At 40.7% G+C, this 18135-nt stretch overlaps 2 protein-coding genes across 2 annotated transcripts in view; both read left to right on the top strand.

The window, feature by feature from the left end:
• Positions 1-18135, top strand: part of LOC145495918 (zeta-crystallin-like) — a 163477-nt gene that overhangs the window by 128247 nt on the left and 17095 nt on the right. The window lies entirely within an intron of this gene.
• LOC145495698 (major yolk protein-like) lies at positions 1141-11338 on the top strand. The gene is made up of 11 exons (XM_081475314.1): positions 1141-1246; positions 1424-2137; positions 3773-4020; positions 4822-5058; positions 5304-5463; positions 6103-6268; positions 6601-6792; positions 7271-7583; positions 8184-8479; positions 8792-9378; positions 9823-11338. Exons 1-11 carry the CDS (start codon positions 1189-1191, stop codon positions 10971-10973), a joined length of 4122 nt encoding a protein of 1373 aa, XP_081331440.1. The 5' UTR covers positions 1141-1188; the 3' UTR covers positions 10974-11338.

Genomic DNA, 18135 nt, shown 5'->3' with positions numbered 1-18135 from the left:
AAAATCGCCGATGCCCAAACCAGTCGTGCCACATGCACGGTTTGTTGGGAATACATTTTTAAATTTAATTTCTTTCACTTGCGACAGCTTAGCTTGAGGGGTAATCCACATATTTTTACAGTCATTACACTCAGAGGAGGATCCAGGGGAATTCTCTACAAGGTCGCTGGAACCCATTTGCTGTTTTAGAAAGAATGCAAGGCCGAACTGCCTATAATTTGGCCGTTTAATTGCTCCCCTCTTCCGACCCTCATCGCGCCTTCGGCTGGCTTCTCTCATACACCTAAGTGCGCAGCTCAGACCAGGCTTACGAAGTAAGTCTGAGAAGATCATAAGTATTGTTTTTTAACAATCGCTTTTGTATTCGAATACTCTTAAGATCAATCTCAACCTAAGAGAGCTTTGTCAACGCGGCCTCTAGTCTCGCCCATCTGGAGTGGAACGTTTATTTGCATTGGTGATTAGCATTCAAATCCTCAACAAAATCTTTAAAATATATTCATGCCATTCACAAGAGCAAAGTTATTGATCACTGAATGCAAGTTCTCTTTACATACATTAATAATTATATTTGTGTCATAAGAAGTTCGTGCGGCTCCATTTCCTGAGAAATAAGTTACATAACTGTAATACAGTTCATAAGTTAAGTCGTATCCGCTGACAGAGTGTTGAATTATAAAGTCCGATTTTGGGATGCTGAGTCATGGGGTGTGAGCCAATGGTCAATGGTCTAATACTGAATTGCAAAGTCCAAAATTGAATGCATATTGAAGAGTCGGATGCTGTGTTAAAAGTACACTATAAAACTGTTGACAGCTGTAAGTTGGAAGTTGAACTACACATCTGATTTTTGATGGAGATCGAACTGATAATGAGATATGTGTTTTGGTTATTTCTTTATTCTCCGCTGACTTTAATCCAATTATAAACAAAAGTTCGATAAGCCACAAATGTGTAACTATTATGTAACACACCTTGTGCTCATTTTACAGCCCAGCATGAAAATAATGAAAAATAACAATAGCAGGAAATCGCCGCTAATAGGATCCAGATCAGCTGATGAAAAGCCTGGAACAAACATGAGCAGATGATCAATGGTGTGACTGATCATGTGATCAATCCACAGCTATAAATTAAAGGCTACCGACCAGCTTTCACATCAGCTCTCTCAGTAGCAAACCCTCTACCATGAAAGGACTGGTGGTGTTGCTGTTCCTCGTCTGCGCCTTGGTCGATGGTCTCCCAGGTACTTTAAATATCAACTAGACGTAATGTAGAGCAATTTTACAAGCTGTGATTTAGTAATTAGTCAGAGACGGTCCCGGCAGGTTGCTTTATCAATTTGGCCTTACTTAAACGGCTGCAAGACTTGCTAGAATAATGGAACATTATTAATCTCGGTGTTACTTTAATTTTCTAATAGCCAGAAGTTGGGAAAAGAAGCGACTAGGACATGACAAGAAGTGGACGTTTGAAGACTGGAAAGTGAAGGCTCGTCCTTGGGAACAGAAACCATGGAAAGAGCCCGGAGAAGAAATCGAAGGAGACGACATCCCAAAAGTTCGCTGGTGTGTTACAAACCCATGTGAGATGAAAAAGTGCAAGAGGATGGCCATGAAATTCAAGTACATGGTGAGCCCACAGATGTACTGGAGCTGCGCCATGGCGCCTTGCAAAGAATCTTGCATGGAAGAAATTCGACTTGGACGCGCAGACATCATGACGGCTGAAGGTGAAGAAATCTACATAGCCGGGAAGGTACACGATCTGATTCCTATCATGTTTGAAAAGGACGACCACAAAGACATCCCAGACTACGACACGAAGTTTGCCCAGTATGAAGGTCCAGACGGTATCCTCAAGCACTACTCTATCGCACTGGTGAAGAAAACCACCACTGGTATCGAGAGCTTTCAGGACCTGAAAGAGCGAAAATCGTGCCACTCCGGCGTGGACAGCACAGCCAGTTTCAAGTCCCCCGTTTGTTCCCTTATCGAGAAGGGTATCATGCAACGCACAGGGAACGTGTATGAGAGCGCGGGGGAGTTCTTCAAAGAGAGTTGTGTGCCCGGCGTACAGCATGACATGTACAACCCGAACATGACCAACCCTGAATCCCTCTGTAAATTATGCAAAGGTATGTCAGTAAAAGTCATTTTATTGTTAGTTGTTCATTTCTTGTATATAGGTAACATTGTAACAAAAGAAAGTCAATTTTACTTGGTATGTTAAAAATTTGCAAGGTTCTAATTCGGTTGTATTAAATTCTGTTTGCTATTTTAATTGCCTGGGTACAATGTCCGTGAGCTGTTATATTTCTTGGCAATCTTCCCAACAAGGAAAAGAAAAAAAGCCTTAATGTACTTAACCTGCACCTTCAAAGTCTTCAATTTCAGTCGGTATCTCTTCCGCTATCTTGCCTTTTTTTCACTAAAACAAACATACCTGAGTCATATAGAAGTAAACCTTTCATATCCTGATTGCATTCAAAGGAAAATAATTCACTGATTAGATGGAGTGAGGAGAACAATGCATCCACTTTCTGGCTCTATTTTTTTTGCTTTTACCTCACCTTGCTTTCACGCACTGGCGCACGTGCATCGGATTAAATTGCGCCGTTTTTTGTTTCCTCAAGTTTTCAACCCGGCAGCCTTTAACATTTTTTTTATTCCATTGATTTACAATATTCTATATATATTCAATATTCTATATTCTACATTGAAGTGTCAAAAAGGGGAAAACCTGGACTTTCAAGCGAATGTGTTGGAATATTGCAGTTGTGCAAACTCGCATGTCTCTTGAGCGGAAACAGTTTTTCAATTTCCCTTGAAATGAAATGAAAGACTTTATTTAAGTGACAGACACGAAATGCATTTTATTTCCAAGTGACGTTTTTTTTCCACTGGCCGGAATGACTTATTTGCTTTTCTGTCGACTTGAGTTTGAACTGATCAGTTCTTCCCTGCAGTTAAAAAAAAAGTGTTTTTCAAACCCGAAGCTAACCTTGGTCCTGAAAAGAACTTTAAAAAAAACGCCAATCAGTCATCTGCCTGTCAATTGAACTTAAATTATACCTTGCCTTATAACATGAACTATTTGACGTGCCTGACAAATTTTCAAATAATGGGCTTTCCGGCTGATCGTAGTTGCAATATTTGCGTTCAAACAACAAGTTTCAGGTAACTGAATGTGCCTAGCGTTTCATGTTACTCAACTATTTGTTTGAAGAGAGCACATGATTCCCGTCTTGAAGAACACATATATATCACAAGGTTTTAAAGAAATGATAATCCAAGCTTGATCACAAGCTATGATGTCGGTCACAACCCCCCCCCCCCCCCAAAAAAAAAAAACATTAAAAAATAGCTTTTATATCAGCAAAACAACAAACGCACGCATATGAAATGCTGACAATCTTAGATCGATTCCGCGAGTCATGAATAAAATTCGTTTTCTTAAAAGTGAAGCGCAGCTTACGACTCCAGAGAGTACAAAAACGCTCCTTTTGCGAAAATTTATTAAATGTGCTGTTATCTCCGTGGATTTTTAATGATTGGATCCGGAAGCCAGTTTTGCCTAGTTTGTTTTATTTGCTTTTCGTTTTCGAACAATTTCACAGCTGCCTGCTCGAGGTCCCAGCCATAAGTCCTTGCCTCAGCATGTTGCCCGATCCCTCACGTGCGCTCCTTAACGTCACGCTTCCCTGTATTTCCTCCAAAATAATTCTAAAGCCAAGCTTGACAGATACATTATTACTTCTTTCAACGCACAGGAAAAGACGATGATGATTTCTGTGAGATGCTGTCAGACAAGAAGGAACCTTACTATGGCTACTCAGGAATGCTGAAGTGCCTTCGCGAAGGGGCGGGAGATGTAGGATTCGTCCACACCCACGAGGTCATTAGGAACTTGGAGGATCTCTCTAAAGAATTTGATATTGTGTGCAGAAACAAGAAGCTTCCTCTGGAGTGGACAAATATTATCAAGAAAGGCTGCCACCTGGCTGAGGAAAGCCCTCAGGTACATAAACCTACTAGTCTCGTTCGTAAGCGCAGACATTTTCCGTTCCGTAACACACGGCTTCTGCACTCGCCGCAACTCCTGTAGGCGTGCGTTATTCGTGTTGTTACGTAATATGCCTTTTGTTATGCACGTGATGACGTTTTAGTTATGTAATAATCGCTGTGTGATATCTATTAATTAAATTTATTTATTTATTTCGCTGCAACCCCTGTAGGCGTCCGTTATTCGTATTGTTATGTTATATGCCTCTTGTTATGCACGTAATGACGTTTTAGTTATGTAATAATCTCTATGTGACATCTATCTATTTATTTATTTATTTATTTATTTATTTATTTATACAATTCCTCCTCTTCACGCTGAATTACAACAGTTTGTTACAAGAAGAAATGGAGAAGGGCCAGATTTAGTTAAACTAATTACATACCCCTGAGTTAAATTACGTTTATTTTATGATAGAAAAGAGTCTAATAAAAAGTAGTAATATCTTGCAATAGCCAATGTTGCCCAAATTAGTAGTGAGCAAAACAATATTGGTAAAGTGCTCTTTTCAGTAGCTTTCTAGTTGACGTTTTACCTATAGATGAAGGAAGGTCATTTCAAAATGATATGGGTTTCTTCTCTGAGCTCCGCTTGGCGATAACCAGTGTTCCCCAACTCATTGCTCCCCCACCCCAACTACTGGCCTGAGAAAAATACTCTTCAAATATTCCATGCAAATAATTGAATATGGAATTATTACGAGTCTTGTTTTCAGTGTTAAAGTGAATCCATGATTGCACACTCTTTTCTCGCCAGGTCTTGATGGTGTCCAAGGACAAGCCAAAGGAATGGATTCAGGGTTGTACCAGTGCTCTCACGCAAGCCTCGACACTCTTCTCATCACCAGACACAGATAAAGCATTCGGCTTGTTTGACTCTTCTCTGTACTGTGACAAAATGGAAGGCTATGATGAAAATGGTGAGGATTACAAGGACAAGAACAAGGACCTTATCTTCAAGGATTGTAGCAGTTCCCTGGAGCTCATCCCTGAGGTAATTTTGTTGAATTGTCTTTCACTTCCTTTACAAAGGGCCGGTTTTCAAGGTAAATATATTATCTCAATGAAAGCAAAGTTATGCGAACAAGATGTCTAACTGTTAAGGATATAGCAGTAGGGATGAAAGTCTTATGTGGGAACGAATGAACTGCTCCAGTCAGTCTTTGCCTTTGAACAAATGTATGTCTGAGCTCGCCTTAGATTTGAAGTCATTTCTTAGACTTCGTTCTATATCTGTAGGATAAAAGAACATACAAGGAATTCCTTGGTGTAGACACGGTTGGTATTTGGAAGACCTGTGCAGAACTTAAATCCAAGCCACGCGCTTTCATGTGCGTCGTTGGAGACGAAGAAATGAAGAAATGCCAGGATATGATCAACAAATTCCAGACAGTCACCTGTGAGTCAGTCATTCTTCAGTACCTTGTTTAGTTGGATATTGTTTTGAGGAAATAAAAAGGAGCCTCTTTAGCGTTTTCATGGAATTTCCAATCACGAACACGAGAAAAGTTTCTATTAACAGCCAGATAGGTCGTAGCTGAATAGAAAGAGTTTCATGATCAGGTTTTCAAGCAAAACCACTTCCTTCACACGATAACGCTCAAGTCAACAATCACCCCCATAGAAGCCGTTTGTTCGGTCCATTCGGAAACTAAAAGAGTTTAGGCAGTAACGCGTCTCGCATAACCTGTCACTTTGTTTCACGTGTAAGGCAATCGTTGTCTCCCAGATCACGTGAAGTACCCCCGGACACGCTCGTGATACTCACGCTAACGAATAAACCCTATGCTCTTGGCTGTAGCTGACTTGAAAAGTTACTTAGAGTTGTTGAATTTACCGAGATATTTTTATTTCGCTCTCGAGCTTTCCGATTGAGAAAAAAATTATGATAGCATTACCTTTCGAAAAAGTGTTAGACATAATTGCATACTTACCACATCAATACTACCCCATAAATAATTCTTGCAGGATTAACCAATTTTAATGAGCTATTTCTGACTGACTTTCCTTTTGATAAAGTAACGATTTCTTTTAACAGACGCTAAAGAGATCTCCTGGGGTTGTGTTGAGGCCAGTGGCAAGAAAGAGTGCACGGAAATGGTAGCTAAAGGCTTAGCCGATATTGTCGACCTCAACTCCACGGACATGTTTTTGGCAGGACTGGATTATAATTTGATTCCTTTCATGGCAGAGAATTACAAGGGGTAAGAGTTTCGTTTTCAAACAAAACTTTCTAGCCTAGCTCCGGTTGCTGTGTTAGGAAAACCAAGACAGAATAATATGGCTGAATCATCGCAAAAGGGGAAAAAAAAATGAGGAACAAAAGTACGTGCATCTTTCATTCAATAGAGGAATTGTTTAGAAACGAGAGCAATAATCTTTTCTTTCTTTTTCGCCATTTGGCTCACGTGACATATTCCGCGTTTTTCATAGCTCACCCGCTTCTCATTACTGAGTTCCCGAAAAGCGTTTTGTAAAATTTGAAAATTGATCTCATTTCTTCGCATATTAAAGTATTTCCCTTACATTTAAACAGGAAGGATCCTTGGACAAAAAGCATCACCATCGGCGTCATGCTTAAGGGCAAAACTGATCTATCAGAAGACATGCGCGGCTGGAAAATGTGTAACGCAGGCGTTGACAAGATCAGCGGTTTCCTTCACCCAATGGGATGGCTCTTGGCTAATGGCACAATACAACGATCTAGCTCACCTCTGAAATCGATCGGGTTAGTAGAAATTTATTAATATCTTTGTAACCCAGTGACATTTTCCTTAAAAATCGAGAAATTACACTGTGATGATAATGTAATTTCTCCCTACGATATCAGAACATTTTGAACTAGACAGGTGCTGAAAATACTTAAAACGTCAGCCGTTAAGATTGTGTGGGAATACCAACACGACGTCTCAGAGCTAAATTCAGAGTTTCGCTGCTTTTGTCAGGACTAAAAGAGTTCCAGCTGTTATTTGGATCGTCACGCAACGTTTCTCGAAGGCAAATGCGAAGGTTTACGTGACGACACATCACAGCAGATAATTGTAGTGACGCTAATGGTGCTACTTAGATCTTTAGGTTTCGGATGCTGTTGTCTTGTAGCTGTCGCGTGCTGCGCTAGGCTGACAAATCAATTAACTCATTTACAGAGAAACAATGCCGTGTGGATTTCATAACCCGTTGCTTTTATTTCATTGTCATATTCTCAGACAACACTTCGGTGAAAGTTGTGTACCTGGAATAAACACGATGGACCTGACCAAGTATCCTCTGTTGTCACGCACACTGGATTGGCGATCGATGCTCAAGGATAAGATCGTGACGTGGGAGGACAGGTATGAAGCTCCTCTGTGGCGCCAGTGGCAAGACAAGCAGAGCGGTATCAGTGACGGATACCACTCAATGTACGAACTGCAAGACTTCGAATCACCAGAGTTCCTTAAGCTGATCAAAATGATGACCTCAGATGACCCGCGTACGCACGCGTTCCGCACTCCATTGATGCAGGAAGTCTTTAAGTTGGTAAATATAATGCATCCTCTTTCAAACACTCTAGCTGTGAAACACTGTCCAGTATAGTACCACTAAACGTTCCATAGCATGGTTGTACATGGCTAAATAGAAAGAAAAAAAAAAAAAAAAGGAAGGATTGGAACTACCAGGGCGGTCTAAAAAACACCCATGAACAGACCAATGGGTACTGAGGTTCAGTAACTCTAACCGACAGTCCTGCTACGTAAGTTTATAGACTCAATATGAAACAAACAGTCAAAATCTCTCTCGATCGTCATGTTTTTGCCTTGTAATCAGCTTTAAATGTATGAGTTCCGCTCGACAACAAATACATTCATGCATAATAACTTACGAGTCACCCAGAGATCTTTTTCGTAAGAGAAAAAACGAGATGTGACACATGGCGGTTGTTTATATTCAGCGAATTTTATGGCAACGAAAACGTTGGTCAACAGACAGAAACGTAACCTCTGACACAGTTTCGAAAAACTTAAAACATGAAAGTGAATTTCCCAGAAAACTGTGTCTTACGAACTTATAGACCATAGAAACTGCGTGGACGTGATGCGTCTACGACTTACTACTAGCATTACTTCTCTTGCTCTTCAGGCAAGCAAAGACTTCAGCTGGGACAACTATGGTGGCTTGAAAGATTTCTACGATTTGGAGATGCCCAAGTGGAAGCTGTTTGGCTGGGTGTGGGAGAAACCAGAGGAGTGGACCGAGGACGAATGGCAATTGTTCGAGATGTGGGTCGAGGAGAAATGGAATCAAAAGGAGGACTGGGGAGCATACACTGACAAGTGGACCGATGACGATTGGGTGACATTTAAGACATGGATGGATTCTGAATACAAGGAGTATGTGAAAGATCATATGCCTCTCCATCAAGACATCTTCATCAGGTAAAAAATAAATGTTTTTCCAGCACTGGGGTTTCTCTTGTAGAGCTAATGATTTATGTCACGAAAATAAAGGATTTGATCAGCATGGAGAATATCGATCCGTGGATATGGAACTAAATTCGCGCACCTTCACGCACACACTAAAGTAATTTTAGGGAATCTTTGCTGTTAATTGCACACCAGGAAAAACATGCCCGTTGCTTCGAGCCCCAATGGTTTTAATCAATATTAGTCTGGATTAAGTTTTCAGATACGTGTCTCGAAGAGCATCATTATTCTTTATTATCATCATTTTTATTTTACCATCTATAGACTTTCCCTGCTCTGTGCTCGTTATTTCTGGCTTATGAATGAATGGACTAACCTTCAGTGGGACAACGTGGACATAAAACAATGCCGTGAAAAGATGTGTGAATCGTGTGCTGGTCTAGGCGATAAGAAATGCTCCATGGATCCCATCAGCGAAGAATACTACGGGTACGAAGGAGCCCTGAAGTGTCTCAAGAGGGACGATGGCGATGTAGCCTTCATTGATGGTTACACTTTTGAAGATACTATTGCAAAGAATGGCTACATAAAAGACGACTTCGTTCTCTTGTGTCCAGATGGAAAAACTGTGGACTTCACCGGACCTGATTCCTTTAAAGAATGTAACTTTGGACGCGTGCCATCCAACGCACTTGTCACGTGCAACATGCACGATGGTGTCTGGCGATGGAAGGTGACAAAAGCCTTACTTGAGGCTCAGAAAGTCCTGACCGTGCAGGGTGTGCCTGATGATGCCATATTAGGCAAGGACGTTGAGAGCTTGACACCAATACCGTTCGTCAACCAGACGTACCAGGTGTGGCTTGGCCCCATGTTCCTGCGTGCAATGGAGGGAGTCTTGCAACCACCAGGTAACCTTCTTATCTTGACTTCCTCACCTCTCCCCACCCTTGTCCTTGTTCCAACCCACGATAGAAATAATATGAGGCCCCGGATAAATCCTAGACAACGAAATGTTTGATCGTCTATTGACAGCGCTATGATACAGCGAAAGAGAAGAATTGTCATAAATTGAGAGATAAAAGGTTTTTTTTCCCTCAAGTTGTTGTTGTCAAGGTAATCTTGGTGTAAACAGTTGCGCAGTACAGAATGTCATTGTTCAGAAGGGGAAGGTGGGGAAAGGGTAAGTTTAATCACAAAAGCACTAACTCAAAAGCCTGCCCGAGATTACAAATTATTTAATCTTTTGATTAAGAAATAAAACTGGTGAAGAGATCAACGGAAAAAAAAAACATTGCAAAAGCGCTGAACAGGCTTTCAACTCTCCCTATACTTAGAAAATATTTTCCTTGCAGTTAAAGATAAAGGGTTTGAAGAGATGTCTGACCCCATTGTCGAATGTTTGGGCGATGAGTGCGATGACGAAGTAGAAGACCGTCCTCCTTGTGATGAATGCGAAGACGAGGACACCTTGTGCTTGGAGAACTGCTGGAGTGAGGAACTACCAGAGATAACCACACCCAAAGGCAAAGGGCGCCAGAAGTCCAAGAAGATTGATGGCCAAGGACTGGTGAATGGTCGCCAGGACCATCGAGATGGTAAAAAGCAAATGACGCACAAGAAAATGATGATGATGATGATGATGAAGAAAAAGATGCAAGGGAAACCAGGAGCACGAAAAATGCTTAAAATGATGAAACCTGGCATGAAGAAAATGAAGCTAATGAAACGCCGAGGAATGCGACCCATGGGAGCAATGATGGGTCATCAGCGCCATATGGGACCAATGAAGTATGGAATGAAACCTATGATGGGACCAATGAAGTACGGTATGAAGCCCATGATGGGACCAATGAAGTATGGAATGAAGCCTATGATGTATGATATAAAATACGGCATGGGCAAGATGAACTATATGATGCGCAAGAAGATGATGGCGATGGGCCAAGGAAAGTTGATGATGACGATGAAATATCCAATGATGGGTCAAAACATAATGATAGAAAAAATGATGAAAGGCTACAAAATGATGAACTATCGCATGGAAACTGGACCTATTATGCACAACGACAAAACTCTTCGGGGCGAGTTCTACACGAAGGTGCTCTTTGTGCGTGATGGCACATGTAACGCAATCGTCCGTGACCTCAGCTGCTTCGGAAAGCAGAAGAACGTTAGAATGCTATCTGGACGTGTTGGCAAAACTCCCATCTCTGTTCCGATGTGCCCTCGACCCACCATCATGAAAAAGACCACCGCCCAGTTTACATGCGACACTGGTGCTAGCTTCCTGAAGCCCGTTTTTGTCCCCATGAAGTGCTCTTACGCTCCCTGCAATCCCGGCTTCTGGCTCCCTGATTGGTCCAACGATCAGTATTGGAACGGAGACAATTCGTATCCCGAAGATTACTGGGGAAGCAAGGACTGGTGGAAATTCGAGGAGCGAGATGGAAACGAGAATTGGTTTCTTGCAAATGGCGACCGAAATCGCGTGGGAAAGGACTGAAACCAGGCGAAAGGTTTGTGACGTGGACAGAATAAAGTAGCTGTACCACTTTTTCCGTCACGAGTGAAATCTTACGTTTAACCGCATATATTCAACTACTGGATTTGGAAATATTGTAGATGTAATGGGATTATAGTTTCGGGGCTTTAAAAAATACAGAGCTTTTTACGAATTTTTTTTTTTTTTTTTGGCCATGTTAACCGCGAAATTTCATTGTGATATTCTTTAAATGATGTTAACATATGTTAGGACTGGAGTAGTTTTCATAAAAAAACTTTTCGCAAAATTCTTCATTTATAATTTGACACAATGTTGTAGTTTTTTTAGTCAGCATTTTTCCGCAATAAAGAAGCATTTTAAAATGATCATTGCTAGTGTTGTTTAACAGAAAACGAACGAACGATGATTGATGAACGAAACTGGGAGGAACGACTGATGCTCTGCTTCCTACAGTTTCAGCCCTTGATTTCTTTGAAAAATAGAACTCCTTAGATTTGCCCTTTTGACTTTACAATTTTTCAGCGGAATGTGTTTCTGGACAAGACCTTATTCTAAAGAAGGGTCTATTTCGTAGTTCCCTTTCAAAAGAACCCGTAATTCCGACTGAAAGGGTGAATGCTTTTTAATAAAAACGAGATTAAACTAAACCAGCTCCAAAACACTGAAATACGGACATTAGGAAAAGCGAATGTTTAGCCAGAAATTCAATACCTTTAAGAACACGCGCTGAACGCTTAAGACCCCGTGTTTAATTGTTTTTAAAACAAATGTACGCCAACATTTCTTTACGTTTTGGAATTTAGTCAGTACAGCAGGAGAATGAAGGTATTTTTTTTTCGAATCATCTCAAATAGTTTTATCCAGGTTGGCAGCTTCAAAATTATGCACCTTGCACAGTCACAGTTTGAATTGTATTAAGGAAAATGGATGGTGGACAAACACGGCGGATGGAGTGATTTATGACAAAGGTCATTTATTCGATTACCCCGACTTCAACTGACGCCCTATTAGGGGTTTTCGGGATACAGGATATTGTAAGGTAAAAAATTTATTTAGAACAGATATCCCGCAATTTTGAGTAGGAAACTTGTTTGTGTTTGAGCCATTAAGGGATACTGGATATTGGGCCAAAAATTACCCCTTCCGGCCCGCCTAAATTTTGGTCTCTGAACTGGCAGCATATGTTCCTCATAGGAGGTCGAAATTTAAAAAAACAATATGAGTGCTGCTTAGCGTGTTCGTCCTTCTATACTATTCCCAAGTAGACCTTTAACAACAGCGATAATAGCCATTGGGAAAACTTGATATTTGTACGTTTCCAAATTAACCTATAGTAATTTGGACAGTTCCAAGAGCAGAATTAGACCAACACTACTATTACTTCACCCTAATCCAATTTGGAAATAATTGAATGTAAAAAATCAATAAAAATCGATTTTGGCAAGCTTCGGAATTTTCTTCATCGAAATATTTCCAAATTCAAAGAAAATGTACAGTTCCAATACATATACTAAATGCATGTGAAATTAATGTACCTGTTTGAAGTTTGGCACTCAGCTCTGGCGAAGCCACAAAGGCAAACAGAGTTTCCTTTCACGCCCCAAATACTCAACCGGCTATAGTTGAAACATCTAAACCCAGGATAAAAGAAGAGGAGGTTATATAGCATAGCGTTAATGATTAAGATTAGGATTAGCTGAGCAATTGAGAATTGAGATGTTCTAACTGCAGGCGTTTGAATCGTATGTTGAAATCCCGACCCCGGGCTAAAATTTTGTTTATTATTCATCGAGACATATCGAGACAAATTAGTTTGTCAACCGGCGAACAAGTCCAAATGATGACTGACATTTTTAACACGACGACACAAGATCGAAGTCATCCCAATGCGACTTGTTCCCTCTGACTAAATAAATTGATGCTACATAACTAAGTCCTTCTCTCAACAAGAATGCCAAAGTTCAACAATCTTTAAGTCTACCGAACACAAACTAAGCGCACGAAATTAAAGTACCCATTCCGCGATGGGAGCCAAAATGTTCGACTAAATTGATTAATCCAACTGCAATGCGGTTAGCATGCACGACGAGACTTCCGTATTGCGAGCTTGCGCTCTAATTATTGATGATGTGTTTTTCTTTAAAGGTGCTATCTCACAGATGGCACATCTTTAAAATTATTTTCGTCTAATTTTTTTAAGTTTGTCAATTACAATCCATTTCATGTCAATCTTTCTCAGTCGCACTTCTTGGTTTTTAACACCTCTCGGTTATTTTTCTGCTTTGTTTGTTTGTCTATTCCTTTAGACTCCTCGGATAGTTGGAGCAAAGGGCCTCTATAATGCTATCTTTGCATACTATTACTTTTAGGCCTCCTCAAGATTGAAGGCATTCTTGTACATTACGGGAAAAGGCCCTTTTCGCGGTGACGTAACTCCTCTGTTAAGTCATCTTTATAGTTTGGTTCGAGAACGCGTGGCTAACTTACATTATACTATGAAAACTATTATGGCGGCTAAACATAAATATTGGCAGATTCATCAGTAGACAGTCACAAGTCTATCGACGATCGGGTTCAGTAAAACGTGACTTTAATTTCAACGCATTTAGATGACGAAGGTCCAGTAATTAAATGAGTGTCTTCTGTAACTGCTTTCATTATAATATGAAACTGCTCATACAAGGAGACTGACAAGAGGTCGTAAAGATCCAGCTTCAGTCAGTGGATTTAAACTATCTTTTCTTCTTTATGCTTTTTTTCTGCGGGCTATACCCGAAAAGGTAAGAGGATACAAGATTGTCCGTTTAAGAGAGTGCACAAATAATCCATGTATAAAATTGACGCAGCAAAAGAGAAGGAGAATAGGTGACTGAAATAACACTGTCCTTTTGGGACACACGCTTCAGCCGCTTCATGCAACGTTGCGTGCATTATTTGCAGTCGCCTTGGTAATACGCTGCTACATTTAGCATATCATTGGGGATGCAAGTTGAAAACAAAATAAAAAATACTTGTGGCTGACAATAGTTTGAGGGGCCTCTGAGTACATGGCCCTTGCTGAAATTTTTGTGCGCATTTGTGGCACGCAGAAGCAGGGGTGGCGAATGGTCCTTCAAAAACTCTGGGTCTCGCAAAATTTTAGTCGAATTTCACGGGTCTCGCAGTCTCCTTTTTTTTAGCGGTTATGTGTGTTTCGCAGTCTCGATTTTTATACGAAGTTCTCTCGGAGTCTCGACTTTTATCAAGGTTAAGGGTTTCAAAGTTCCGATTCGTTTGTTTGTTTTAATAAAAGACGTCTTCTCGTCACTTGATATTGAATTTCAATAAAGCAACTTTCAAATTTCCGAGAAAAAGTTAATCCTAACTTCTGCCAAATTGTCTGAATTCCACAAAAAGCTACAAAACTTACCGCAACGTCATTTTGGCGCCAAAAAACCAGTTAGTTTGTTTTAGGATATCCTAACGTAGTGTGTTATAGTCGAATTTCCAGTTCCAGCTTGTTCGCAAAGGCTGGCCAAAAGGCTAAAAGGGGAATCAAGAAGCCACACACAGCCCACGATAGCTCATGATGAAACCCACGAAGTCGAAGAACTTATCTGTTGTCCCCTGTGGAACTGTGTAAAGGCACAAGTATTTACGAGAAAAAGCTCCTTTGTAAGACTTCTGTACAAGCTCATTCTCGCTCATTCTTATAGCTCTCAACTAAATCTGGGGCTCGAATTTTAAGAGTCTGAGCTCCTCACGCTCGCGATCTATAAAGTCAATATTTTTCGGGCTCGTAAAGAAAAGCGCTGGTCTCTGGTCTCTCTGGTCTCTCGCTGGTCTCTCTGGTCTCGGGCCCGTAAAGAAAAGCGCCGCTCTCGCAAAGTCTCGCATTTACCATTCACCACCCCTAGAAGCAAAAAGAGATTTATTTCCGTAACATAGCCCTTGTAGCTTGTGGGAATTTCTCGCGAAAGAGTGCCTTGTTTCAGCGGCAGGATATTTAACGAGGGAAAGCCGCGAGGACAATGGAGAGTAGTTAAGTTCTCAATGTCACAGCACATGTTCAAGGCCCACCTTGGGTCCAGTAGCAACGTGGACGTCTCATAAAATTCAAAGTAATACCCCTTACACCCCAAAACCTGTTTTTGGATCAAAAGTGAGGCCATCCAGCAACGCAATGAAATATAATGAACACACTCACCATCCTCGCAGGGCCTCAAATCGAAGCTTTAGTAACGTAGCACGGCTGTGCATGGTTGCCCCCTTCTCTCTGAAGCTAGTGCGAGGTTTGACGAGACAAAAAGCACGGGTGGCTGACTACAAAGTAAAACAAAAGTCGTAAAAGTCATTAGAGAATGTTGGTGGTGGAGTAAGATATTTTAATTATTAACACTTAACATCAAATAACAAACCAAATGTAACTTCAGCAACAGCTCTGAGGCTAGGTTTATTAGTAGCAAAAACTCGCCACGTTGGTTGATTTCAGGGACGTAGCTAGCGGGTCCTGGGGTTCCCATGCCTCCCCCTTTTGTAAGCCTTTTTTAAACAAACAACCTACAACGGGCGGCGAAAACGACGTGACAATCTAGTGAGTACCCTCACTTTTACACAGCGTGACCTCCCCCCCTCCCCCTTTGAAAAATCCTGGCTACTCTCCTGGTTGATTTACCTTTATCGGCGTCGACTTGATAAATGGCTAGGTATCTCAGAAATGAAAAACTGTCAGCTGTAATCCCTTTGTCTCAGTTTGCCCAATCCGAATTTCTTTGACTTTACTGCAACGAATAAAACAGAAGAAAACACAAGCAAGCAACACGCCAAACGAAAAAAGAATATTAACCATCTTGAAAACCATTTGCACAAATCCTAACGCAAAGTATATCACAACAATTGTTAGTCATCGAAACAGAGGTGACCAGTGAGAGATGCATTAATGTTCACAGGAGTCACTGCTTCCCAAAGTCAATCGCAAACCTGGGTACTCTTATGAAAGTCCCTGTTTCATAAAAACAACAGTCAGAGAAAAGCGAAAATACGTGTTAAACGTATTTGCGTCAGCCGCTTTAAACGGTACGTGTATCATATTGGGTTCATTTATTGAGTTGAGTTATTTATTTGCATTTGTTTATTGAGTAATCTGTTGGTTTATTTGTTATTTTTTTAGTGTTATATGGTTATTTGGTTGTTTACTTTTTTATTGATTTATTTGTTGCTTGGTTGTTTATTTGTTATTCGTTTACTTCAAGTAATTTATTTATTTAGTTCAATTTTCGCCTGCCCCTGTGATGGTATAAAGCGGGGACAAAATTGCCATCGCAAGTCGAATCGCAAAACAGGCCGAACCCAGCAAACCTTTTCCACGCCGAACCCCTCTTCTAGGTTTTTTCTCGCCGTTTTTCGCGCTGTTCCCCAACTAAACGAACGCCTGAAAAGGGCAAGCTGGTAAACAATGAAATAAGATGGTGTCTTCAACAAGATTGGACTTGTTTGAGATGAACACACTCACTAAATATATTTCTTTTCTTTTCATCAAAAAATGTTGAAAATGCCGCAATGTAAGGTGGAAACTTGTAAAATGAAAACGAGCAGCGTAGCTACACATTACTACACGAAAAAACATGATATGGAAATGACCTGGGCTACTGGGCATGCCAAGGGTTCGCTTCTTCCATATGTCATGCACCCGGTCCATCTTCGAGCTTAGCCCTGCGTTGTTCTCCGACCTGCAAGAAACTGAATGAGAGCACTGTCCAAAGAATTTTATTACTGTAGTTGTTTTGCATTTACTAATGTAGAATCTAATACCTGAGGATATTATCATATTAAGAAAGCGTAAGATAGAAAGAAGAACTAACCTGAAGCATGGCCTGTTAAGTTCAGCTCCTCAATAATAATAATAATAATAATAATAATAATAATAATAATAATAACAATAATGACTTTATTACCGTGTCGATTACATTTAGCAGTGGAGAATCCCTACTGTTAATAGGGGACACCTAACTAGAACTATCTAAAAATAATATGCAGAAAAGTCTTATAAGAGAAATTAAAATTATGAGTTACAAAGATGGCAGCCACAATATCCATCTAAGATGTTGTCTAGATCTAGCCTCCGTATGTGGGTCTTAAACTGCTTGAGATTTATCGCCGATCTTTCTTTAATTGGTAACCCAACGCTGCTCTCCGTCCCTCAAGGAACTGACTGAGGGTATTTCTTAAAGGTTTGAAATCCTGTAGTTGTTTTGCATTTACCATTCTAGATTTTAGCTGACTAAGAACATTACTATCCTAAAGTATGAGATAGAAATCACGTCACCTTTGTACTTGGGTACCGGGCCAGCCAAGTTAATCGTCACCATTGGTCTTCCCGTCCACCTTAGGGCTTAGTAATTCGTCTCTCTCCGTCCCTCAAGGGGTCCTCAAGCTCTTTTCCTGAGTAAAAAAAAATAGAGAAAGCAAACGGCGAAAGACCCACAACGTAACAGTGTTAAACCAATCGATCCAATTTATACAAAAAAGAAGAAATTCCCTATAAGTGTGGAAGCCTAGTATTACCTGATCCTAACTTACCTGATCTAAACCAACATAACGTCTCCCTGATGAAGTTTTTTACTCAGATATACGAGTTTCAAATTGAACTTTAAAGCGCCATGATGATCTTGCTCACAGCAAAAAAACATAATAAATAAAATAATCAACAAACCTCTTTCTACGAAAAGGCTTCCTGAGTGTGTTTACCACTAGGTGCTGAGTTGACCACAAGTGCCGTACCCCCCAGGGTAATGGAAAGTGCGCAAATATCACCAGGTGCCATTCCTGGATATGAGGCTGACATTCCAAATACTTGTATTCCCACTGGATGAATAGAGCCTCGTAAAGTTAATTACGTTGACGGAGAACCATCTGCACGTTTCCTGTCTTCTTGCTGAATGGATAGTGCACGTGCACACTCGACCAAGCACAAGCGTTAAACGCGGGTACAATTGAAGAGTAGAGCCTGGGTGTGAGGATCGACTACCCCTGACTTTTCTTATAATAGATCGATGGAGTGTACCTAAATGAAGACAAGGATGTAATTGAAGAAGACGTGGCTGTGCACAGGGCGGAACTGTTGACATTTCGACTCTTCACTAGCTAGATGAATGGAGCGCGCTTGATGTAAAAGTTCCTCAAC

Source organism: Orbicella franksi, chromosome 1 (genome assembly GCF_964199315.1).
Source record: "Orbicella franksi chromosome 1, jaOrbFran1.1, whole genome shotgun sequence".
NCBI lineage: Eukaryota > Metazoa > Cnidaria > Anthozoa > Scleractinia > Merulinidae > Orbicella > Orbicella franksi.
Note: the sequence above shows the minus strand (reverse complement) of the source record. Positions and strands in the feature narration are given on the sequence as shown.

Bases quoted from the DNA above. Each gene is read 5' to 3' on its own strand.
- LOC145495698 (XM_081475314.1), top strand. From the start codon at position 1,189: ATGAAAGGACTGGTGGTGTTGCTGTTCCTCGTCTGCGCCTTGGTCGAT. The intron at 6,269-6,600 runs GTAAGAGTTTCG...ACATTTAAACAG, and splicing joins ATGGCAGAGAATTACAAGGG to GAAGGATCCTTGGACAAAAA. The intron at 6,793-7,270 runs GTTAGTAGAAAT...TCATATTCTCAG, and splicing joins TCACCTCTGAAATCGATCGG to ACAACACTTCGGTGAAAGTT.